This window comes from Falco cherrug, chromosome 9 (assembly GCF_023634085.1).
Source record: "Falco cherrug isolate bFalChe1 chromosome 9, bFalChe1.pri, whole genome shotgun sequence".
Classification (NCBI taxonomy): Eukaryota; Metazoa; Chordata; class Aves; order Falconiformes; family Falconidae; genus Falco; species Falco cherrug.
Genome location: NC_073705.1, coordinates 5,647,027 through 5,666,084, shown reverse-complemented (window position 1 = coordinate 5,666,084; position 19,058 = coordinate 5,647,027). Strand labels below are relative to the sequence as shown.

Here is a 19,058-nt window from a genome sequence, read left to right as displayed (position 1 = left end):
TAAATTATGTTCCACTATTGAGTTTTCCCTGGTATTTCTACTGGGTATAAATTTGACTTGTGTGTTGCGAGGAGCAGTTACATGTGCTGGGAGTTGTGGTTTTCGTCTCTATCCCTGTCCCTGCAGATTGTTTTGTTGCAAGGTTGTTGCAGTGACTTTACCATGTTCCGTCAGCCTGAGCCTCTTGTTTTCTCATATGGTTGTACCGGGCCCTGTCATGCGTTGGCGAGAGCTGTTTGTTTTCTGAGAATCTTGAAATGCAGGGCAAAGTGAGAATACTTCTGTGCCTGTATTGCAGTCATCACGGCTGAGGCTGGAGCGATGTCTGTTGCTGTTTATAATGAAGCAATCGCTACGCTCAAGACTGGATGGCTCCGTTCTGAGCAACACTTTCGCACTTGGCATAACTTGTGAACGACTTTGCCTGTGCTTTTTTGAACCACTGTAACAGCCAACGCTGACATATCTTACCTGCTTGTCAATGATGTCCTATAGATATGTAGATGTCCTATAGATACATACAGGAGATGTCCTATAGATACGTAGGTGTCCTACAGATACATGTAGCGACGTCCTATAGATACGTAGATATCCTATAAATACATATAGTGATGTCCTATAGATACGTACCAGCTACCTCAATGCCGGTGCGAGGGGGATTGATTTTTCCACACCCAGCCCGGCTCCTCCACCCCTCTGAATTCTCTCGGCAGAGCTTTTCTCTGAATAGGGATGGGGTGAGGAAGGGGCTGAGGTGCTGTTTAGTAGTGAAGGGGGGTGCTCGGTGCTGGGGTTTGGCTGGAGGGGGGGCTCCAGCGCCTGAAGGGGAGGCACGGGCCAGGGCCGAGGGGAGCGGGGGCCGGCGGTGGAGCGGAGCTCCCCGCGCTCCCGCCCTGGCCCCGGCCAAGGGACTACATGTCCCAGGAGCGCGGTCGCCGTCGCCGCCCGCCGCCTGCGCAGTGCCGCGCCGTGCCGCGCCTGGCTCGGGGCCGCAGCGGGAGCCGGGCGGCGGCGGAGCCGGGGCGCTGGCCGGGTACGGGCAGGCTCGTACCCGCCCCCCCCGCCCCCCCCCCCCGCCTCTCCACAGCACCGCTTGGCTTCCCCCCCCTTCGCTGTGTTGCAGGGAGGAGGAGGAAGGCGAGGCCAGGCCACCTCGCAGCCCTCCCGCCGGCCCGGGGCCTGACGAAACCCGTCGGTTTTGCAGGGAATCGAGGGGGCAGCGCTGCGGGACCCTGAACCGTGGGTAGGTGGGCTGTTTCTTCCCGTTTTGCTCCCAGGAGGAAGGTTTGAGCAGGGGGGGAAGGCTGGTGCGCGGGGTATGGCGGGGGGTGTGCGTGTGTGTGTGGACCGAGAGAAGTTGGCCCTAAGATTTTTCCTCCAGTGTTTATCTGTGTCTTTTTTTCCCCGTCAGCCGCCTCCGGCCGGAGCCAGCCCTACCTGCCATGTTAGTGCTGGAGAACCGGTAGTTCTGGAGGTTTGTGGAGGTATTTGAAAAATTGCAGCCCTTGGCTGGGCCCTCCATGCTCGGCCGCCGCCGGACTGGGTGACGGGTTGCTGCCCAAGTGACTCGGCGTCAACGTCGCTGCCATCTCCGTCGTGGCTTTTGCGTTAGGCAGTTCTAAAACTTGTAACTCAGCGAGTATCGTGACTTCCCTTTTTTCTTACTAACAGCCCCTTCACGCTGAAGAACTTGATCGAGCGAGTATCTTTCTTGCAAAGTCATGATACCGTGCTCTGAAGGGAGAGAGCCGTTACGATTAAGCTCTCAAACCGAGCATGTGACGCTACACTCACCGATAGGTAAAATGCTATTTTTGTGGATGGTGCAGTTGACCCACAAGCAGAAGCTGCAATTTAAAGATGATGGAGGGGGGAGAATGGCACAGGCGCTACATGAAAACTGAAATACCGTGCTCTGTAAAAGTAGCAGGATGGTGGTCTTGGGAAGCAGACTTTTAAACTGCTGCTGCTATGGAGGGTTCCAAAATATTTGAGATACTCCACACCAGGGTTTTGGTGTGAGATTTGTCAGGTCCTGGAGGATTTACGCTGTCAGTATGTGCTCTAGCAGCAGTTAGCCTGCATGGTGGCCCGTGGATGGGATGTTTCAGGGTGAGGAAGGGAGCTACTGTCGAGAGAAGGGGCTAGGAACAGGTTGTTTTTGTCAGTTTGAGCAGCTCAGAGTTCTGCACTTCTTCTGACTAGAAGTTTATTAGTGCAACTCCTTACATAAGGGAAACTCCTCTTTCTAGCATCACAAACAATTGGAGTAGATTTTAGCATGGTTATATGCTTTTGTTGATTTTATGCAACACGGTAATACTGTAATGGGTAATTAGTAGCCAGCTGATCCTGTGCATTACTGGTAAGTTCTGTTGAGAGGCATGAGAAATGAGGTGCTCCTTGCACATAGATCTTGCAGGATAGACAGCGTGTTCAACGCTAGTTGTAGAACAGCCACTGGGCAGAAACAAACTTGAGGTATGAGTTTCTTATTAATATTGATTAGATGTTGAACTGTAGCAAATTGAAATGCATTTTGCATGTTGTACACGTGTTTTGAGACGGTGGGTATAAGGTGAGAGTTCAGCAGATAAGTGAGGTTGTGGTGAGCTGTCCTACTGAAAAATGGACTTTTTTAGCTCAACTTTGGGAGATAGGCTGTTAGCTCGTATAAAGAAATAAGACTTGTTAGTTATTACTATAAATACTAATGAAGAAGGAGGTACTGCATCTGAGGTGAATTAGCATGAAAGCTATTTGAGCTTGCTTAGGTATTAATTTTCAGTAAGACAGAGTGATTTCAGTTTTGCCTTGCCCTGCCCTGCCTACGTTAGATCTGCCCTAACTTGCTTTGGAAGTTGAGTCTTGCGTAGCGAGACTCAGGAGGAGCAAATAACCCTGAGCAGGAAACGCTGGAGGAGGAAGAAGTGTCTGGTGTACTAGCAGTATTTACTACTTCACTTAGTCTCTTTTTCTGTCAACTGAATTGCAGAAATATTCAACGGAGATGTCACTTGTTTCTGCATGCTGCAATACAAAGCCACATACTTTGTAAGATGGAGTTCAGTACCTAAAGATTGAATATAGTGCTTTCCAGGATTTTCAAGCATAGGAAGCAATCTGTGTCCTGCGTTTGTCAAAGGCATAGATTGTCTGGGGTTCTGAACAAACATGTCATGCTGACAGCAGGGCAAAACACCTTAGATGCTGTCAAGTCCTATGTTGTGGAACATCATGAAGTGAAATTGTTTGGATTGTTGTGCCAAGCTTCTCCTACTGCGTCACAGCTCTCAGTAGGTTAGTAAGTAGTCTTGAAATAACTGACCAAAAATTTGAAATGTTTTCACAGCAAAATGAAATTACTGGGATTGGAAAATAATTTGCACATAGCAGGAGCTGATATCTGTTGTTCCTTCAGCCACAGCAGATTGTTGGATATCTAAATTTCCTAAACTGTCTCCTTTATACAACTACCTACAGACATCTATTATTTCCAGTATGGTGCATGGTAGTCATAAACCAGGTAATTGGGTAATTATGGGCACCTTTTTGTTTACCAGAAACTGATAAGGTAATCTGACAAACAACATTCTGGAATTAGTATCAGTTGAAGCTGCTGCCGCTCACTCTGCTCTAGTGCTGCCTTCTGTGGTGTGTTACCAAATATGTAACTGTGGCTAATTGCTTCTAAAGCTCTTGTCCTGAACACTGGCGCGGAGTGAATGTTGTGTGGTCTGGTCAGAGAATGCAACTGTTGTTCTTTCATACTGATCATGAAGGGAAGAGGTTTTTGGAAAGGGGGGCAGCACATGCTGTGTAGGTGTGTCAGTGGTACAATAGTTTCTTCTTTTAAGACAGCTGCATTAATAGTATCAGTATCTGAAGAAAGTAATAGCACGTGCATCTTGCTTAACTAGGGGGTTTTTGTTTTCTTTACTGTGGTGTAGGTTTTCTTTCGAGCCTGTCTGAAGCCTGCTGAAGTACTGTGTGTATTAAACTACCCGCTTGACATCTCTAGTGTTCTGAAATGTCTGCCAGAAACTTAAGGTGAAGACAAAGTTGCTCGCTATACTTGTGCAACTTCAGAATAATTCATTCGTAAAAACTGCTAAATGAGAGTAAATGAGGTGGTCCTCTTCACAGAGGTATATTTCAGTAGCAGTCACTAGCAATCACATTACTCTAATTTTTATGAAGGATTGTAAAGATGGGGAAACTGCTGATCCCTTTTTCCTGTGCATAGGGTAAAAACTGCTGTCGTGCAGTTGACTTCCTGCAGATCGACAGGAAAATCCTGTGGATTTTTATCATTCTTGACTTAAGTGGTAGTTATTAACCTGCTGTGGTTCAGTTCCAAATCAGTTCTCTTGCTTTCATTAGTTCTGTTGCTCTACAGTAGAGATCAGGTAAGATGGACACATGGGTAGTGGCCAATTGGTAGGATGTTATGAAGTAGTCATGGGACCAGTATATTTAGAAGTGCAGATGCAGGTAATGGTAGTCTTTGGAGCCTTGTTTTGTACAGGGCCTGAAGTTCATGGTGGCAATTAGTTTACAGAAAGTCAGAATGCACAGCACTGTGCAACTTCTCACAGTTACTCGGTGCTTCGGTGTCTCTGTTTAATGGCTGTGATGCTCTGTTGTAAGGAGATGTGTAAATCACTTGTATGTTAGGTGGTAACTTCACTTTCTGAGTATGTGTGAGGCCCATACTGTCTTTGTGGGTGTTTTTTAGGTGGCATTGCAAATGGTACAGTATTGTTTTGCAGTAGTCTGACATTTTCTGCTCTTCTGTTGTTCATTTTGTTTGCTGGACAGGTGGATTATATGCATGCTTATTAGGACTCTGACCTGTATGGGAGTCTTATTTGCTTTCTGAGTATTAACTGATTTTTATATATTTTTTTTTTTTTTTTACTTGTCAGTAGCTCCAGAAAAGGTTACCAGCAATTTAATGGCTATTTTGATAATCACAATTTAACAGAAAAAGTATATTGTTTCCGCTTTGTCTCTCTTGCTGACTGGAGTTTGCTCCCACCTGTGGGCGAGGGGAGAAAGAACAGTCTTTCCTCAGAGGCTGAAAGCTGTCAGAGTGCTTAGCTCTTCCCTGATGCTGAAAACATCTTCTCTAGTAACAGGAAAAAAAAAAAAAAAAAGTGAAACAGATAAATCACTTCTAGGTATGTAAGACACCTCAGAAGCTGTTTAATCAGCTTGTCTACTGTTAAATGTGTTTGTAACGAGTGACACAAAAATAGAAACTTGTTTTGAAATTTGGCAAGGCAAAAGCATAGGGACACAGGCGAAATCAAAAGGCTGTTCATAGGGGGTACCCCATGTGGGTCCTCTATTCCTTCCCAAAACTTGCTTACAAGCAGGAGAGCCGCTTGGACTACTACTACTCTGTCCAGAAATGCGGAGCCTGTGGGTGGCCACCTTAAAATGGGAAATGCCAACTAAAACTGTTAAGGCTTGATAAACTACGAGCAACTGTTAAGAACTGCCTTACAGCAGAAAGCATCTGAAAAGACAGAAGATAGTTCTGCACATCTTGTGCATGTGTATTTTTATGGATGCAACTTCTTTTTCTTGCTGGTATCAATAGCTCATAGTCTGATAACTAGCTACTACTGTGTTTGCAGGCAGTGTCAAGTTTAATGCCAGGGTTTTTTTGCAAGCCCTTAAATTCTGGGGCTAAAAATAAATTTGTTGCAAGAAGTTGTTATTTGTTTCTGGAAGAACTTTGGCAGTAATGTCAGTGTTTCTTTTTCTAATCATTTCTCTGAGACTGTCCCAGTTAAAAATGTCTAAATCAGTGTATCCTTCAAGTTCCTTGCTTGATCTCATCTTTGGATGTATGAGCTGTAGCCACTGATTAGAGTGGCTGGATTTTTTTGTTTGGGTTTTGGGTTGGTTTTTTTGAGTGTGTTGTTTTTGGGGTTTTGGGTTTTGTTTTTGAGAGCGCATTAGATACACAGTTGTCTGTATCTGCTAGGAAGGGTCTTTAAACCATCAGGTGTAATAAGACTGCAATATTTCATGCATAAAGACTTGTGACAGCATCTCTTTTCGTCTCTGCTAGGGTTTTGGTTGTGGGGTTAAAACTACAGATGAAAGAACTTACACACACAAGGAGCAGTGATGGCTGTCAGTGCGCCTGGTTATCAGGCTTTCTCCACACACTGAAAAAAACCCAAGCAATGTAAAACCTGTGCCTAATTAGGGAGCTAATCTGTATTCTTCAGAGAAGATCATCTCCTGCTAGGCTGGGCAGTGAACCGCAGATCTTTAAAACACTAAAGGGCAGAGCATTAGGCTGGTGTATGGTACATTATTTGTGGTTTCTCAAGGATGGATTAAATGGTTTTGTGAAGCAAGGCTTCTGTAGAGTTGCTGCAGGTTGTGGGAAGTAAGTTTTACATTTAACTGTAGTATGGCTTTGAGGGGTTCATCGCCAGATCCTGTGACAGCTCTGACCTGTGTCCATTACCAATATAACTGACAGACAGCTGTTGTAGACAATATCTGGATCAAACCCTTTTTCTTCCCAAATTAACTAGTATGACTGTTAGTTCTGGTGGGGAAGAAGACATAAAGCAGTTTATCATTAATTCCATGGAAACATAATCTGATCTGCATGATTCTGCCCCTTCCCTTGTTACCATTAACACAGTTGATGTGTTTTTTTTCTTCTGTAGAGTTAATTTTTAGATGGATTAGCTCCTTGAACTTGTTTTGAATGGTGTGGTACTCTTGGTTTATCTAACTGGTAACCAAGATGTTTTCTAATTATGAAGTTAGAGCTGATGTTAGATTGAGACATAACAGTAGTTTGTGTAGATTTTCGTTCCTGATGTGCTATGAAAGCCCACAGTTGTTTCAGTTTTTCTGTCTTTAAAACAATATTTTTTGATCATAGTCCAAAGAAATATTCTTCTGAATTGAAATATTTGAGGATTTTTTTTCTGAATGAATTCTACTGTTGAGCAAAGTCTTCAGCTATATTTCCAACTTCTGCCTTATCTGGGTGTTGATAAGTCTTGATTTTATAATATCTTTTAAAATCGGTAATATTATTATTTTTATTTTTTTTAGCAGAAAAGACCAATATTGGGAGCTTGGTGTTTTTTATGCACAGGTTAGAGAGGGCATTTGTTTTAACAGGCCAGAGATAACTGTACTTGGATAGGGCTGTGTTATGTGGACATGCTTTCAGGCAAAGTATTAAGTACAGAAATCTTTTTGCCAATTCACAAGACAGTGAGTTGGAATGGGACTCCTCTTCATCTCCCTGAGCTGGTCACCTAAGCTGTAGCCAGGGCCACATCTCTCCAAGTAATAGCCAGTTTCTTACCTTGTGTATTGGAGGCATGGTGCAGGAGTTTTGTAGCGCTGTACTGTATTACTATTTCAGTTCATGAGTGTGAGTTGAAAATACCATTTGCAGGTGTCCCTGATGTGCTGACAGAACAAGGGGTTAATGAAGTTGGTAATTAGGAAACTTTGCGTTAAGAAAGAGTGGCTCAGTCATTAAGTGGGTGGGCTGTGGATTTGAGAGAAGGTATTACTATGCTGACATGGAAGGGGCATCAGCAGTATTTGCTGCTAAGTGTGAGTTTATGACCTGCTTATTGCTTCATTGGGGCTGGCAGAACTTATTCCCTACCTGTTGAAATTCACCAGTTTCTTTTTCTTTCTTCTTTTTAGTGAGTACTGTGTAACCCACTCGCTGCCCAAGATGGTGAAGCTAGATATACACACGCTGGCTCATCACCTCAAGCAGGAACGGCTGTATGTAAACTCAGAAAAGCAACTTATTCAAAGGCTCAATGCAGATGTATTGAAGACAGCTGAAAAGCTGTACCGCACGGCATGGATTTCCAAGCAGCAAAGGATTAACTTGGACAGACTTATCATAACAAGGTGACTTGGGAGGGTGGGGTGGTACTGGGAAGAACAAGCTCCTAAACCTCTGTGAATTGCAGCAAATCCATCAGATTTTTTACACTTAGTATCTGAAGTCCTTTGCTGTACTAATCATAAAAATAGTAAGGTTTTAAAGCAAATCTCAACTAGGGGATCTGACTCACCTGAAAGTTATTTGTTGGCTGTTTAAGCTACCTTTTTTTTTTCATATATGTGTTTGGCTTCTGTTTGTCATTTATGGGAACAAACTCTTCTTATTCCTGAATTTGCAAATCATTTTTATTAACTGTATGTAAAGACTTTTTTCCTTGGTGGTAGTCTTGTTAATAGATTGACCATGTAACATCTTTTATGAAGTTTGCTTGAGATTTACTTAAAACTGTTTCAATGTTTTTCTTTGAAGTGCTGAAGCTTCTCCTGCTGAATGTTGCCAGCATGCTAAAATCTTGGAGGACACGCAGTTTGTGGACGGATATAAGCAGTTGGGATTTCAGGAGACTGCTTATGGAGAATTCCTAAACAGATTGAGAGAGAACCCTAGGCTTATTGCATCCTGTCTGGTTGCTGGAGAGAAGCTCAACCAGGACAACACTCAGAGCGTCATTCACACGGTCTTCACCTCCATTTATGGCAACTGCATCATGCAGGAGGATGAGAGCTACCTCCTCCAGGTCCTCCGGTACTTGATTGAATTTGAACTCAAGGAAAGTGACAACCCTAGGCGGCTGTTGAGACGAGGCACCTGTGCGTTCAGCATCTTATTCAAACTCTTCTCTGAAGGACTCTTTTCTGCAAAACTTTTTCTTACTGCAACTTTACATGAGCCAATCATGCAGCTTCTGGTCGAAGATGAAGACCACTTGGAAACTGATCCAAACAAATTAATTGAGAGATTCTCCCCAGTACAACAGGAAAAGTTGTTTGGAGAAAAAGGCACAGAAAAGTTCAAGCAAAGAGTCCAAGAGATGGTTGACTCTAATGAGGCCAAGCTGGTGACCTTGGTGAACAAATTCATTGGCTATCTCAAACAAAACACGTACTGTTTTCCTCACAGCTTGAGATGGATTGTGTCACAAATGTACAAAACGCTGTCGTGTGTAGACAGGCTGGAGGTTGGGGAGGTCAGAGCAATGTGCACAGATCTTCTTCTAGCGTGTTTCATCTGTCCTGCAATTGTTAACCCAGAACAGTATGGGATAATTTCTGATGCTCCTATAAATGAGGTGGCAAGATTTAATCTGATGCAGGTATGACTCACTTTAAAGTAGTCTTACAAGAAATGTTCTTGACCTTTTTTTTCCACTTTCTAGTGGATGTTACTACAGTAAAGGTACTGTCCCTCTTACCTAACGGTGAATGCTAACAAAATATTTGTGTTAATCGTTGTTGAAAAAGCATGCTCTAAAGTTTGTTTGCTTAAAATATTGGCTTAAAAATTGATAGCGCATATTCCTTTATCTCTTAGAGGAGTTGCGAATGTATTTTAAAAGCTATTATAAGGGATGGAAACTGAAGTCTAAAAGTGATTGTAAGATGAATTCTGGAATGTGTGAAAAGGAATGTGCTGTTCTCGCTTGTGTTAAATATTATGTCAGGTGTTGCACAAAATAATGAAATATTTTGCTGAAAGAACCTTGTTGCCTGGCAGTAATGACCAGTGTTTCTGGTGGGTGGCTATCTGCCCTTTCATTAAACCTTAGAGTATTCCCCAGTCCTCATGGCAAATTTTTGTCTTTGTGCAAGTACTTGGGCAATTTAATGACAGTATGTAGACGTGTAGTCTGAAGGTATTAAGCAACACCTGTCTGAGAATATTCCCCGCACAAGTAACAAAGCCTACTTTTTAATGTTGTCTATAAACTGGACAGTGAGGACAGTGAGTGTTTCTCACAGTATAATCATTCTAGTGACTTTTACTGACTAGACTGTTACTTGCCAGTGTTTTTCCGAAATACGTTAGCAATCCTCTCCTGTATCACTGCCTGCATGTTGTAGCAGAGCTTGCAGATGGTGACTCTTTAAAACTGAAAGTTGTTGTGCAGTTGAAGATTAATAAGGATTATATACTCTGAAAAAAGGGTTAACCCTTTCACTATTTTTTTTCCTCCAGCATATTCTTAGTAAAATACATACAGCCTTTAAAAGTCTCTGAGTTTAAGATGACCTAGATTCAACTCAATTCTGGTGTATTGTAAAAACAAAACACACTTTGTTCCTGGGAAGGGGGGAGGTATGTATGCTCATAGCATATTGGGTGTGCAGATTTTCTTGTTAAATGCAATGACTCCTTTTTTTGATAAAGTTTCTTGCATTTTTTTCTGCCCTGAAAGCAAGTACAAGACTCTGTCCACTCAATCAAAAGTATTTATTGGAGTATTAATTAGGAAAAGAATAAGAACCGAGGAGTTTTTTTAACTATTTTTTTTTTATAATCAGGTCTATCATGATGTTGGTTTGAAATGCTTATTCTTCATACTTCTTTTTCATTTCAGGTTGGGAGACTTCTGCAGCAATTGGCAATGACAGGTTCTGAAGAGGGAGATCCACGCATGAAGAGCAACCTTGCTAAATTTGACAAGGTAAGAATCCAGGCTAAAAAAAGCTATGGCTCCTGTGTGTACTTCATTCTTTTGCACGCTCTTTTTTTCAGACATTGCAAAGGACTTACTAAGTGTTTAACTTCCAAGTTATATGTACTGAAAAGCAGATTAAATCCTGCACAAAGCTGGGAACAGAATCTTAAGTACTAGAATTAAGGGTCAGGGATTCTTGCTTCCACCCTTACATAACACTTCCTAAAAGAAAATTACAAAAAAGAAATTGAAGGAAGTTACCTTTTAAACTGAAATGCTGAATTACCATCTCTGTTTTTTTCCGCTGAACCTAAAGAAAACACTTTGATCTGAAGACAACTTTTGTATGAAATCTGGTTTAACACCAGGTAATTTGTTAGTACAAGTAACTTGTTTTCCTTTTTTGCGTAGTTTTGCTTTTTTTGTTCAGCTTTTCCTTTGTTAGTATGAATAGTCCATAGCAATACTGAAATCAGCTTCATCAGAGGAACAGTGAAGCTAATGATCTGTGATGTATTATCTTATGTTTAAAAACCTGCTGATTTGCTTGTGTAACTTCCAGGTTTCTGATGATTATAATTGTTACACAGTCATCATACAAAGTTACATGTTTATTATATAAGTAACATTAAATCAGGTTAGAAAGTGGTATTGTGTGTTGCTTCCCTGTTTCACTTTTAGTCTGCACTCACCAGATTCTTCAGGAAGGGGCAGTGTAATTGCCATAAAACACTTTCATTTTTTTAAAAATTGTAAGGCAGCACTTCTGCATTCAAAAGTGTTACTTACTTAAAAGGAACAAAGGAAACACTAAAACTAACTGCATGCTTTCCTTGCTTACTCTTCAGTGATTTTAATGATACATGGTATTTTATCTTAAGATTTTAAAAGTAGGAAGCAAAACTGATATTGTTATGTAAGCTACTTAACTCTTGTTGTAACTTCTAGTAGATGGTCTGTCATTCAAAAACTGTTTATTCTCTTTGCAGAGCTGTGTTGCTGCTTTCCTGGACGTAGTTATTGATGGGCGTGCAGTTGAAACTCCTCCAATGTCTTCTGTTAACCTGCTGGAGGGATTGAGTAGAACAGTGGTTTACATGACATACAGCCAGCTAACTACTCTGGTAATATCATGAGGTCTTAAAAAGAAGTAGTATAAACTTGACGCCATATGTTTACAGATAGGGTAAACACAGCTGATAGTTTACCCTGCCATTCTTACCAACACTAATTGTACATTTTTAGGTTGGCTTTATGCGGAATGTAATGTCAAGTGATCAACTTAAGGAAGATCGGATGGCTTTGGAAAACTTGCTGGCAAACTTACCCCAGAACAAACCAGGGAAAAGCAGCAGCCTTGAAATGACTCCATATAATACCCCACAACTTTCTCCTGCAACTACTCCAGCTAACAAAAAAAATCGATTACCAATAGGTAAGGAGAGCAAGCAGACTTCTTGCATGATTTCTGATACCTTGGTAGATTTTCTGTGCTGTTATTTCAGTCGTCTCTTGGGGCTATTCTTGGACTACACCTTCAGTTCCTACTTTTTCTCTGTAGGTGGTGAAGGATTTTCTTTTGCATAGAAAGCCAGGTAACTTCCTTACTTTCTGATGCAAGTATGGTGAGCTTCATCACTCTCTGTTGAACTTGAGAAAAATGCTGGAGTGTTTGGTAGCCATGTTACATGCAGTGGTGATGAAGGGAAAATTTGAAGATGGGAAGCAGATCAAGGAGGGAAGATTGTTTAGAAAAGTGGTAAGATAGAAGTGATGACATTTAATTAGTGGGATAGAGTAAGTTTTAAATTGTTGTGTCTTGGAAGAGAGCAAATGCGGAAGAGGATGAAAAAGGAAGAGCAGAACTTTTAGAATATGTGCTGAGAAGAAGAGCTTTCTTCTTTCTCCATTACTTGCCCAGTCTAATTCCAATTGTTAGTATATCGTACTGCAATTTGATGTTGTTTGCAGTTTTGTCCTTTTTTTGAAGAGGATTTCCAGGTCTTGAACTTGTCCATTTCAATAATATTTTTTTTTAAAATAGGAAGTGTGGTACACTCCTTTGGCGTATGTTTACATGAATGTGACCACAGGGGATATTTTTGTTTGTTTGAGAGATTTGGTGTTAGTGTGCAACAGGGTGAAAATATGTAGAGCTCACTAAGTGGCAAAAACCCCCACGAAACTAACCCCAAACCAAACCTGTCCCATGTTGTTTTAACTCTGCTTCTGAATGGTTCTGGTCTTATGCCTATGAAGTAGTGGCACAACAGCATTTATTTTATGATACAAAGTAGGTTTTGCTCAAATTTTTTATTTCTTTTGTTTCATTTTAATGCTTTCGAAATCCAGGACAGCAATTGGCAGCCATTACTGCCTGGGATACTTCTGCAACCAATCTTTCAGCTCATATAACTCTAGTAACCCCTTTTGGTGGGTAATGCCCTCTTTCCATTCTTCTCTGTGAAATGTGTAACACATGACTTAAGCATGCCTTTGGTTTACTTTGGCAATCAGGGGAATATGAGGCTACCTGAAAAGACTAACAAAGGGTTGCAAAATCATCAAAGTAAACCACCTGATGTTGAATTGTGTGTCTGGGGTTTGAGACATCTGTTAGAATAAGATTTTCCTGCTTTTTAGGAGAAAAAAAAATTCTAAACAAATTAAGAGTTTTAAACCACAGAAACCTAGACTTTTTTAATCGGTAACAAACCTCTTAATTTTCTCATATATTTTATTAAAGGTCTTTCTGTGATTGGAGTACACTGAACTTGTGTATGCACACAGGACATAGTATACCTTGTTTCTCTAAACTTTTAATGTTGAAAGTTTGCTTTTTCACAGTGTAGTACTCAAATTTAAACAGCAGTTCCATCTGTCAATGTTCAATATGTCTGCATTTTGTAAGTTTATTTAGTATGCACATTCCTAATTCAAAAATTGCAGTTCTGTATTTGCATTGTATTATCTTTTTTTCCTCCTTAAACAAGGAAAAGCTTTCTAATGTTGGTATTTCAAAATATTTTCTTAGCAACTCGCAGCAGAAGTAGATCAAATATTCTAATGGATCAGCACGGAGATCATGAAGGATCCTCCCAGGAGACTATCCCAGAAGTTCAGCCAGAAGAAGTGCTGGTGATTTCTTTGGGAACAGGTCCACAGATTACTCCAGGAATGATGTCAGAAAATGAGGTATGCAGAAATTTTGAAAAGTACAGATATTTTGAAAAGTACAGCTTCTGTGTCCTCTAATAACAGAACAATGAATTTGTGACGCTAAGTTTTGGTAATAAATCTAGCACGGGAATGAAAATCCTTGCCTTATTTTACTGAACTTGAGGCTTGTAACTTTCAAATTTTGTTTTGTTAGATTTTTTTTTTCCTCACTTTGTATGTCGGCAAGGTGTGAAAAGCAGTATATTAAGACAGGAAAAATGAACCTGGCAGATTTATGAAGAGGCTTTGTCATCTAGCATGCCTCAGAGCAAACCTGGGCTGTTGTTTCTGAGCCTGAAGAAGCTGACTCAATTATCTCTCTGCATATTTTGTCCTTTGGATCAAGTGGTGCAGGTGAATGACAGAACTGGAACACTGATCCCGATGTTTTTGGCAGCTCAGACTTGAAACGCACAGGCCCAGCCTCTTGTGAGGGTGGAGCTGTGGTCACGTTGCCGTGAATGTTTTCAGACTTAGTTGCTTAGGGTAAGGCAGCCTCTTCTTTCACCAGCTGTAGCACAGCTTCTGCTTTCATCTTTGGTGCCTTGCCTGATAGTTTGGATTATCTCCTTTTGCAGCCTCGTAATGATCAGTTTCCATGTTATATTAGTCTGCTGGGGTGAAGAGAGAGCTGGTGGCTCCATTATTATCAGGACTTGCCTTATGTTCACGTCTTGGTTACATTTTCTCCAGCCTCTAACTTTGGACATAGCTGTCTTTTTTCAAGTGGAGTGCTAGATATTTGATTGTGCCATTAACTTCTAGTGAAAGCAGTGCAAAAAATGTGTCCAGTGTTTTGTTGGCTATTTAATTATACGAAAAATAGACTATTTTAAGGAAGACTTGTTTCTTTCTCCTGCTCCCCAGGTCTTAAATATGCAGCTTGCAGATGGTGGGCAAGGAGATGTCCCTGTTGATGAAAACAAACTCCATGGTAAACCTGATAAAACCTTGCGCTTTTCCCTCTGCAGTGATAATCTGGAAGGAATATCTGAAGGTGAAGGGCTACTTAAGTCTTGAAGAAGTTTTGTGCTTCCCCCCCTCCTTTTTTTCCCCCTTTTATAAAAGGAACTTCTGTTAAATACAGCATGTCATCTTTGGCATTTTGGAGACTGTGCTGTTTTACCCTGAGAGCCTGTCTTTCCTCTTAGCCATTCAAAGAAAAAAGCCTGGAGCTAAATTTTGACCTGCAAAGGCCTAACTGAGTCTGAGAATTAGGAGTGAAAAACCTAAGTGTATTTAGAAAGACAGAGGGATTTTATTTTATTTTTTTAAAACTTTTTTTAAAACTTATGTGCAGCACTAATTACTAAGATAATCTAACATAACTGTAAACTTCGACTTCTCAGACTTATTTTTCATCGTGTTTTAATAAGCTATTACATATCTCAGAATAATTCCTGACTCTGGACAACTCCTTTATATGAACCTCAGACACAACAAAGCACAGGTTCATGTGTGGTATCGGAGAGATTTGTACAGATCGCTCAGCATGCATTATTTTGTATAACTTCCATAACTTAGTTTTTGCTCACGCTCTCCTCAAAATAAGAAAACAAATTAATAGACAAGTAAACAAATTACTGGCAAAGACTTTATTGATGTTTTAGTTACATTAAAATATGGTAATGGTGGAATTCCAGTCATTTCTGGTAATGTATTTGTAGATTATTATAATTAGTATAGTACTGTTAAACATGAGAAGAGCAATTCACAGTGCAGGTTAAGTATCTGCAGAATAGGGATCACGAATAGAGAAAATATGCATTAGCTCATCAATTAGTATTTTATATTGGAACTGCTACTTTGTTTCTTTTCATCTTTCTGATAATTGTGTCCTGTGTTGTTAATGCTTTTTATTTAGGAACTATTATTCAAATCAGATTTACAGTAAAATCTGTTTTCACAGGTCCTTCAAATCGCTCCAACTCTGTGTCATCTTTGGATTTAGAAGGGGAGTCTGTGTCAGAGCTTGGCGCAGGCCCCTCTGGGAGCAATGGTGTTGAAGCTCTGCAACTGTTAGAGCACGAACAAGGCAGGTGCAAATTCTCTGATACAAGTGCCTGAGGTGCTGTAGATGGTAAACCTGAAGTCCTGTGGAAAAAAGTTGAAAAATTGACTAGTTCAGAAAAAAATAAGTAAAAGTTTTCCTTGTGCAACCACTCTTGCATTTATTTATGGTTTTGGTTTGTTGTTTGGATCTTTTTTTTCCCAAAAAATATTTCTTGTACAATTCAGTTGTTAGGAAAGAAATCACATGGGATTTTGAGGCTTAAGTCCTTTATAGGAAACTGCTCATAATGTTTTGCTTGATACCAAGTTTTTTCCTTCAGGGAATAGGGTGGTCTGGATTAGAGTAGTCTTAAAGCATCTGGGTATCTTCCTGTTTAATATATATTTGTCAAATGCTGGAACAGGTTGCCCAAAGATGTGGTGTTGCCAGCCTGCAGATATTCAAAGCATGAGTGGGCATGACCATGAGCAACCTGCTATCATCGACCCTGTTCTGTGCAGGGGGTTTGGGCTTGAATGATCTCTGGAGGCCTCAGCTTTTCTCTGATAAGTTCTTACAGGAGTTGTATGATTTTCTCAATAGTGAGCTAAGTTTTCTTCATTTTGTCTGTCAATTTGGTTGATAGGTCACCATGTGTATTTTAAGATTTTACTTCTTATGTCTCAAATACGCTTAAAAACTGTTTTAAGGCACATCTCTTGAATAGTGTACTGGTGCTTTACGGGCCTTACTTGAAAACACTCTTATCTGACAGAATTAGGGGGTTGTTTTGTTTGTTTGGGTTTTTTCCCCTGTAATGTACTCTTACAGATTTTCAATCCAAAGTAATTGGAGAAGCCCTTCAAAAAATTGAGAATTTTTTTATTTTTATATAGCCACAACTCAGGATAATCTTGATGACAAGCTCCGTAAATTTGAAATCCGTGATATGATGGGCTTGACTGATGACAGAGATATATCAGAAACTGTGAGTGAAACTTGGAGTACAGATGTCTTGGGAAGTGACTTTGATCCAAATATCGATGAAGATCGTTTGCAAGAAATAGCAGGTAACTCGGTGGTACATCTGGTATGTTAAAATGCTTCACGCTTGCATTAAAATAATGAGGCCGCAGAGCCCTCCTGTCTCTAAGTGTTTTTTCATTGATTAAACTGGAACTTTTCTGTAGGAGGATTTTGTGTGCATGACCTGGATTGTATTTAGTTGCTCATTTCTATCTTTTCAACATTGCCTTTCATGATTGCTTTATTAAGGACGCTTCAAATGTGATCATATTTTTCAGGAAGCCTATATCTAGCTATATGCCTCGGCTTTACTTTTGCAGGTGCAGCTGCAGAGAACATGCTAGGCAGCTTGCTGTGTTTACCAGGTTCAGGATCCGTGTTGCTTGATCCCTGCACAGGTTCAACCATATCAGAAACCACAAGTGAGGCATGGAGTGTGGAAGTATTGCCAAGTGATTCAGGTCAGAATTGTGCAGGTTTTGCTTATTTCTTTAGTGTGAAACAAGACTCTTCCAGAGGCATATAATGCAAAACCACAGCCTCTTCCTTTCTTTCTTTGAGAAATTATTTTCTTAGGGTTAAGTTAGTGTTTGTGAATACTTCCAATATTAAAAGGACAAACTGTTCTGAAGCAGAGAGAAGTTGCGAGAGACATACTGTTACTTAAGAAATTCTTAAGTGCCAAAAAGGGAGAGAAGGGATTGCAAAGCAGACTTCTGTTTGCTTTCCTTCCCTGTGATACTAAGTAGGGCTATCTAGGAGCACAGTTTACTTTGGTTAGTGAAGATTTGACTGGATACTGTTGCATTTAAGAAATACAGTACTTAAAAAAGTAAAAACTTCTTAGAATGCTTGAGCAGATAGAGCATTGCTACCTGTGCAGAGTCCTGCATTCTGTATAAAAGAATATAAGAAAAATCTTGCTGAAGTGTTTGAGTTAGCTTAGAACTTAATGCACTGAATCAACACATGCCCCACTTCCTTCTGTATGTGAATATTAAGGGAGCGTGGCATTGAGTAATGATACTTTTTCTCTCTACTCTCTATTGTCTCCCTTTTGTAGAGGCCCCAGACTTAAAACAGGAGGAAAGACTACAAGAACTGGAAAGCTGTTCTGGGCTGGGTAGCACATCTGATGACACAGATGTAAGGGAGGTCAGTTCTCGACCCAGTACACCAGGCCTCAGCGTTGTATCAGGTGTGTTTAATTGTCTCTGAAAAGTCTCTGCTCTATTAGAACATGATCAACATCTGCTTTGCTGCACTTGCTGTAGTTACACATCGTTCCACTCATATAATAACTTTCTGCACTTGTTCTGGAATTTTTAAAGCAGTAATACTTTGTTCATCTTACAGAAAAAATAAAAAAGGTGGCAGAGCGTTGAATACTCCATGCTGCAGTAGCAATTGTTAGCAGTGGAGTACTGATTTGGAAGAAACTCCTAACATTCAGTTTTATTATCACAACTTTTTTTTTAAGCAAAGCAGCATATATCTACTTTAGGTTGTAGTTTTCTGCAAAGTATTTAACAGAGTGGAGTGTCTTTCTGATGCCCATTGTTAAAGCGTATTATGACTACGTTAAAACAGTCGAAGATGTAGAGCAGAAATGTTATTTTAGGAGTATATAAATTCGTAATGTCTCTAGGTGCTACTGTGAGTTAAGACTAGATTCTTACAGTGTTCACCAAATGTTTTAACAGCTTCAGCATTTTGCTTCCTTTTTCTCTGAAAGACTATTACAGATGCTTCTTTTGTTGTGTGTAAGGTATTAGTGCAACATCTGAAGATATTCCTAATAAGATTGAGGATCTGAGGTCCGAATGTAGCTCTGACTTTGGGGGAAAAGATTCTGTGACAAGTCCTGACATGGATGAAACGGCCCACGGTAAGTAAATTACCTGTGAATGAGAATTAGAATCTCTGATAACTGAAGTTTCACAAATGACATTTGTAGAATCCTTATATTGTACAGTTTCTCCCAATTTCAAATTTCTGGTGGCTAAGCTTAACATTTTCCTTATTTGCTAGCACTGTATCTGTTTGACAAAGAGACTCGAGTACTTTATAGTACTGGAACTTCAGTACTAGATCTAAGATCCCCTTTTCCTACTTCAGTTTGAGTACATTGATCATCCTCTTACATTTTGGAATTGGTCTGCTGCTCATGTTTTCCCACTTTTTGTGATGCAATTCTTTTATCATTTCGGCATATTACAGAGAACTTTCTGTGTAAGAGTATCTTTAAAAATATTTTGCAATTTGTGTTTTGTAAACTTTTGCTGCTGAAGGCTGTTTTTCCAATGTCTCTTATGTTG

General features: G+C 40.4%; 1 protein-coding gene across 7 annotated transcripts in view; it reads left to right on the top strand.

Annotated features, from left to right (window-relative positions):
* The first annotated feature begins 1,053 nt into the window (after window positions 1-1,053).
* The window catches only part of GAPVD1 (GTPase activating protein and VPS9 domains 1), a 31,699-nt gene continuing 13,694 nt past the window's right edge, over window positions 1,054-19,058 (top strand). Inside the window, exons 1-15 of one of the 7 annotated variants that reach the window (XM_055720227.1) lie at window positions 1,054-1,243; window positions 1,412-1,484; window positions 1,672-1,800; window positions 7,711-7,926; window positions 8,333-9,176; window positions 10,422-10,508; window positions 11,492-11,626; window positions 11,748-11,937; window positions 13,537-13,697; window positions 14,589-14,718; window positions 15,631-15,756; window positions 16,611-16,784; window positions 17,061-17,201; window positions 17,804-17,938; window positions 18,509-18,628. In XM_055720227.1, coding sequence (XP_055576202.1) covers window positions 7,742-7,926; window positions 8,333-9,176; window positions 10,422-10,508; window positions 11,492-11,626; window positions 11,748-11,937; window positions 13,537-13,697; window positions 14,589-14,718; window positions 15,631-15,756; window positions 16,611-16,784; window positions 17,061-17,201; window positions 17,804-17,938; window positions 18,509-18,628 — 2,428 coding nt within the window. In that variant the 5' untranslated portion in view covers window positions 1,054-1,243; window positions 1,412-1,484; window positions 1,672-1,800; window positions 7,711-7,741. Of the gene's footprint in view, window positions 1,285-1,411; window positions 1,485-1,517; window positions 1,801-3,483; window positions 4,149-7,710; window positions 7,927-8,332; window positions 9,177-10,421; window positions 10,509-11,491; window positions 11,627-11,747; window positions 11,938-13,536; window positions 13,698-14,588; window positions 14,719-15,630; window positions 15,757-16,610; window positions 16,785-17,060; window positions 17,202-17,803; window positions 17,939-18,508; window positions 18,629-19,058 lie in introns of those variants that run through there. The other 6 variants (XM_027802490.2, XM_055720229.1, XM_055720228.1 and 3 more) reach the window with 6 other exon arrangements.